This window comes from Petaurus breviceps, unplaced genomic scaffold (genome assembly GCF_028583685.1).
Source record: "Petaurus breviceps papuanus isolate PSGF00001 unplaced genomic scaffold, PetGlider_PUasm1.0 98, whole genome shotgun sequence".
In the NCBI taxonomy this organism is placed as follows: domain Eukaryota; kingdom Metazoa; phylum Chordata; class Mammalia; order Diprotodontia; family Petauridae; genus Petaurus; species Petaurus breviceps.
Window position 1 is genome coordinate 9,360,127 of NW_027187460.1, and position 6,075 is coordinate 9,366,201.

Here is a 6,075-nt window from a genome sequence, read left to right on the forward strand (position 1 = left end):
TCCTAGAGCTGTGAAAATCAAATGAGATCATATTGGTAAAGTGCTTAGCATAATGCCTGGCACATAGTACCACTATATACATTTTAGCTATTGTTGTTATTGTTATTCAAAGCCAAGGAACCATGTAATATTTGCAAATCAAAATGTAGAAATTCCTAGAGAACTGACCCTTTGTCCGACTCACCAGATTGCCCAAGCTTTCATCTTTTTCATTGTGGTAGCTTGAATTTCCTGTCCCTGCCTTCATGGACATGCTGCTGAGTCCTTGGTGAGGTCTGCAATCCTTTTGTACTCAGGGTAGTTACCCTCGGACTTCTCTTTGGCTTCTGAGAAGGCTCTTGCTATCTCATGACAATAGAAAGCCCTGACATTCTACTGTACTTTGGACTTTCCTATGTCGGTGTTTCCTTAAAATGACCTCTGGACATAGTTTATACATACCTCTGGACATAGTATATGTGTGTGTGTGTGTATATATAGTGTATGTGTATATATATATATATATAGTGTGTATATATAATGTGTGTATATATATATATATATATATAGTGTGTGTGTATATATATAGTGTGTGTATATATATATTAGCCTCATTTTACCTCTGGACATAGTATATGTGTGTGTGTGTATATATATATATATGTATATATAGTGTGTGTATATATATATCTATATATAGTGTGTGTATATATATCTATATATAATTAGCCTCATTTTAAAGGTGAGAAACAGAGGTCCAAAGAACTAGAATGATTTTCCCTTCAGATCCAGGCTTTTTGTTTCCAAGTCATTCTACAAGCCTGCCTGCTATGGTCACATTCAGCAGGCCTAAGAACAAGGGAAATCCTTCAAAAACCACTATCAGAGGTCGAAGTTTGGGGCTGGAACTCTCCATATGATGGATGAGGGAGTAAATGGGTCACTGAAGCATCCCTTAGTTCTAATAATCCACTCTACCTATTTCTGAGTCCTCTTTGCATCTAGAGATTTGGCCCTTTGAAAAGAAACAGGACCAAATTTAGAAGCATAACTGCTGACGCAGCATGTCATAAAGTAATTTTGAAAATTGGCCCTTTCCGCTTTAAAGGCAGGAGATTTAAAAGGAGCACTGGCCTTACTGCTTCCTCTCTGTCCTGCCCTGGGCCATCCATTACCCTCTTCCCCTGCTGCTCACAACCCATCAGAATTTCCCCTTCCATGAAAGAACTGCTGGCTTGTGACAGAGTCAGGAGACAGACCCTGAGAGATTTCAGCGGAAACATGTTCTGGTCCATTTGTCTGTACACCAGAAACTAGAAAGTACTGCTGTAAAAATGTATTGGATATATAGAAGTGACTATAATCCAAATTAATTTCACCCACACTAGAGACACAAAGGTGATAAGGGAGGGTCCCTGCCCTTGTGGATCTTACAATCTGATGGAACAATAAGACAAATGCCGATATGTAGTATACACACTCTATCACATGAGAGAAACATTTGAGAGATACAAGAAAAATTACTGAGTGAACCAGGATGCCCACAATTAGATTATTAGACAGGGAAGGTCAAGGTTAGGCTTCCTGAAAGATTATATTGCCGTTTTCTGTGTGAATGTCTATGTCTTATTCTCCTCCTAAGAATACAAACTCTAGTTCCATGAAGACACTTATCATATCTTAACCAAATTTTGTATCTCCCAAGTTCCAAATAGGGTTCTGTACACAATAGGCATTAAGAAACATTCAAGGAACTGAATTAATGAATGGAGGATGTGGCATTTAAGTGAGCTTTAAAGGGTGGGTAGTAATTCAATACTGGAGAAGGAAATGGCAAACCACTTCAACATCTTTGCCAGGAAAATGGCATATGGGGTCACAAAGAGTGACATGAAGACCTCACAATAAGAAGTAATTCAGTGGGTGAAATGATGAAGGTGAGACCATTCTTGGTATGGGAAACCATGTAAGGAAAGGCAGAGGAGACAGAGTATTGTAGGGTGTCTTCTGGGGAAGCAAAGAATGTTCAGTTTGGCTAAGCTTTGAGTAAGCAGTGGGTAGTATAGTGAGATAAGACTGGAAAGGGGAAGGTGGTGCCTTATGGTGGAGAGCCTTAAATGTCAAGCAAAAGGATTTGAACTCTATTTGGTAGACAGTAGGGAGCCATTGAAGATTTTTGAGCAGTGGCGTAGCATGACTAGATCTACAAACAAGGAAGAGTCTGGTAATGATATGAGGGTTGGATTAGAAATGGGACATAATGGAGTCAGGGATACCTATTATGAGATTATTTTAAGAGTCTGGGAGAGGGAGTCATGGAATCAACCTTGCATTGGGATATGACAGTGGGAATAGAGCAGAGAGGACAGATAAGAGTGATGGAGAAAGAATTAACAGGAGAGTTAAATCTGTGGGAGGTGTGTTAAAGGGAAGAGTCGGCACCAAGGTTTCAAACATGTAAAATATTAAGTTGGTAAGTATAGTAGGCCCTTAATAAATGTTTGTTCAATTGAATTAGCCTTGTTACTTTTGGGGGGAATGAGAGCAGGACTGGACCAGCCTTTTTTGCTTTTTTACCGTGGGTTTACATTTTTTTTTTTATAGAATCATCACTTTTATCAGACATGACTCCTTGATATTCCAGAAACATATCCTGTAATTTCCTGTGTGACTTTGCTCATTTTAAAAATTGGATTTTCAGCACTTAGCACAATGCCTGGCACATAGTAACTACTTAATAAACATTTACTTCATTGTATTGAATGAAATCTGTTTCATTGAATAGGAAACTTCAGATGACAAAAAAAAAAGAAAGAAAAGAAAAAGGGCAGGTCAGCCTAGTCCCTTCCAAAACCAAGGCTCTAGGAGAAATTATTTAACTTAGAGTTATTTGTGTACCTGTTGTCTCATCCCTACTGGGCAGCAACCTTGTTGAGGATGTAGACCAGGTCTTCTTTCTCTTTGTATATCTCTCAGTGGCAAGTACAAAGTTTTCTACCATTTTCAACAGATATTTAGTAAATATACTATGTATAAGTAACTGTGCTTGGACCTAGGGATATAAAAATGAAGAACTAACTACCCACAGTAATCTTATGACTCATAAAACATACAGAAATGACTGCAACACAAGTTAGAACATCATAATTTGAAGAATTGTGTTTTAACATACTTCATGTGACCTTGGGAAAGTGGGGGAAAAGAAGGAAAAAAGGGAGGGAACAAGTATTTATTGAATGTCTACTATGTGCCAGGCAGTGTGATAAGCTCTTTACAAATATTATTTCATTTGATCCTTACAATAACTCTAAGAAGTAGGTGCTATTATTATGCCCATTTTATAGATGAGGAAACTGAGACAGACAAGTTAAATGACTTCCCTGTGGTCACACAGCTAGTAAGTGGCTGAGGCTTGATTTGAACTCACATCTTCCTAACTTCAGGCTTAGTGTTCTCTATCCAGTTATCTCATTTAATCCTTTTGAGCCCCAGTTTCCTTAGTTGTAAAATGGGCATAATAATTCAGTAGCTTCTACCTAAGAGCTTCTTATGAGAGCCAAATTAAATGATATATGTGACAATTTGCAAACATTATATAAAAGTGAATTAATATTGTTATAAATGCATGTCAGATTGATGTAAGAATAAAAGAGGGAGAAGATGATGGAAGCCTTCACAGAAATTGCATCTGAACTGGGTCTTGAAGAAATGGAAGGATTCCAAGAGATGAAATGAGGAAGATAGTTCATTCTAGACCTGGGCATAAGTGGGGAAGGGGAGGTCAAGATTTGGGGGATGCCTTGGCAATCCCTTTTGTCTTGAACATAAAGGATGTTAAGAGAATTGGGATGAAAAAAAAACAGGAAGAGTAATCTACTGCCAAACTATGGAAGGTCCTGATGGCCAGATTATGGAGATTGTGATTTGTTCTGTCTGGAAATACTAAGCTCTATGGTCAGAAAGATTGCTTTATCTGCCATGTGAAGGATATATGACAGAGTGAAGGGAATGGAGGCTGTTCCATTACTATAGAAAAAAGGAGATGTCAGTCTGAACTGGAGTGATAGCATTGAGATGGGAAAGGGAGGAGAGAACCAGAGATAGAATATTGAGGCCAGCTTGGAAGAACTTGAGTAGTATGAATGATACAATCAGGTATCCTATCAGATAGTGCAATGGACCTGAAGTTTTATAAAGCCACGCATGAGCAGCTTTCCAGAGGACTGCTGCTGTGAACAGCTTTCAAGGTTCTGATTACATAGTATAGCGAACTCTATTTATTCAATAACAAATCAGAGCAAAACATTCACAGAAAATCAAGGTACAGCATTCAGAATGTTACAATTTATCACAGAAAATCAGAATACAGCATTCACCATGTCACAACTCAACAACTTATCACTAAAATGGCCACATAGTTTTCACCAAAGTGGTCGCATAGTTTTCAGCAAAGTACAATCATTTAGTAACTCAATCATTCAATCATTCTTAAAGAGGAAGGAACACAAAGCACAAAAGTCAAAGTCCTTCACCCATGAGGTGCAATTAAGTTATAACTTCAACAGTCACTATTCAGTATCCTTTTAAGGTGTAGTGGAAAGTACAAAAGCCATCCACCCCTAGGTCAGAAGTAAATTACAATTTCATCAGTCACTACTCAGTACCCACAGAGAGGTCTTTTCATGTTGACTCAGGGCAGGCTTTCAGCTTCCATGGTTCCTCTTTCATGGTACCAGCTCCTGCCTACATCTAAGCACCTGCCACCTGGGTTGAAAGGCAGAAAGCTTCCAGTTCCTTGTCCAGCTCTCCATGCAGTTCCTGCTCCATATTGAAGCTCACAGTGTCCTGTCTACCTCAAATCTCTCACAGTCTCTGTTCCTGGGGAGACAAGGCTTAACAAAGCCATAATAACATTCATTCACATTAACAAAGTCACAACAGGTGCAGTAACCAGAAGGCCTGTGGCCAGCTTACAGAGCCTGAAAAGGCTCAGGCATGGTGGCCACAGCAGAGAGCGTCCCTTCAGCCCAGTGGGAAGGTCTGGGTTGAGACGATGCCGTGGTGGAGATGGCCGAGGAGTCCATGGAGCCCGCCGAGGCAGACATCACGGAGCTGTGCCAGGACATGTTCTCCAAAATGACCACATACCTGACAGGCAAGCTAACAGCCACTAGTGAAGATTACAAACTTCTAGAAAATATGAACAAACTGACTAGCTTGAAGTATCTAGAAATGAAAGATATTGCAGTAAACATAAGTAGAAACCTAAAGCACTTAAACCAGAAATATGCAGCCCTTCAGCCTTATCTGGATCAGATCACTTTAATTGAGGAGCAGGTAGCTGCTCTTGAGCAGGCAGTTTACAAGCTGGATGCATATTCAAAGAAACTAGAAGCAAAGTACAAGAAACTAGAAAGGCAATGAAAGAATTCTTTAGCACAAAGATTTAAACTACAAGAATGTTTTATAAGAAATATGTGGGATGGGACTTTATTGATAGGCTTCAGTTCCCAAAAGGGAGCGGTGCTGCTGACCCAAGGAGAATCTCAGCCCCACCTCTGGCTGGATGTGTAACTCTGGCCACCCCTGCTGTTTTCCTGAACCAGTACCCTTGGAACCTCATCTTAGCGTGTGCTTCTTTGTGTGCCCTGGACCACGGCTCAGAAATCAGGATCAACCCCGTCTGGAGCAGACACAGATGAGAGGCTCTAGGCTCCCTGTCTCCTCCCTTGCCCCACCTCTCTCATAACCTGTTCTTCAGCTTAAATAATAAATGCCAACATATGAAAAAAAAAAACAAAGTCACAACAACATTTGTACAAAGTACTGGCACGAGAGTCATGCTTCCTCAGTCTTTGGTAAGTTTGAGATTTGCCACCATAATTCCTTCCTCAAATCAAAATCACTTTATGCAGCCTCCACACAGCTTACTCCAAGAAATTCTGTCTCAGTTCTCAATTCTCATTTCTCTTATCAGTTCTTCTCAATTCTCAGTTCAGTCTTCAGTCCAGCAGTAGTAGCCCAGTCTCCAGATGCTTGCTAAGAGAAATTCTCTCTCTCTCTCTCTCTCTCTCTCTCTTCTTCTCCTCCTGCTCC

The 6,075-nt window shown here is 39.9% G+C and overlaps 1 protein-coding gene across 1 annotated transcript; it reads left to right on the plus strand.

The window, feature by feature from the left end:
* Window positions 1-4,985: 4,985 nt before the first annotated feature.
* LOC138155680 (biogenesis of lysosome-related organelles complex 1 subunit 2-like) lies at window positions 4,986-5,490 on the plus strand. The gene has a single exon (XM_069080924.1). The coding sequence runs from the start codon at window positions 5,047-5,049 to the stop codon at window positions 5,401-5,403; it is 357 nt and encodes a 118-aa protein (XP_068937025.1). The 5' UTR covers window positions 4,986-5,046; the 3' UTR covers window positions 5,404-5,490.
* The last annotated feature ends 585 nt before the right edge of the window (window positions 5,491-6,075 follow it).

Excerpts from the sequence above, each read along its gene's own strand:
- LOC138155680 (XM_069080924.1), top strand. The coding sequence starts at position 5,047 with ATGGCCGAGGAGTCCATGGAGCCCGCCGAGGCAGACATCACGGAGCTG.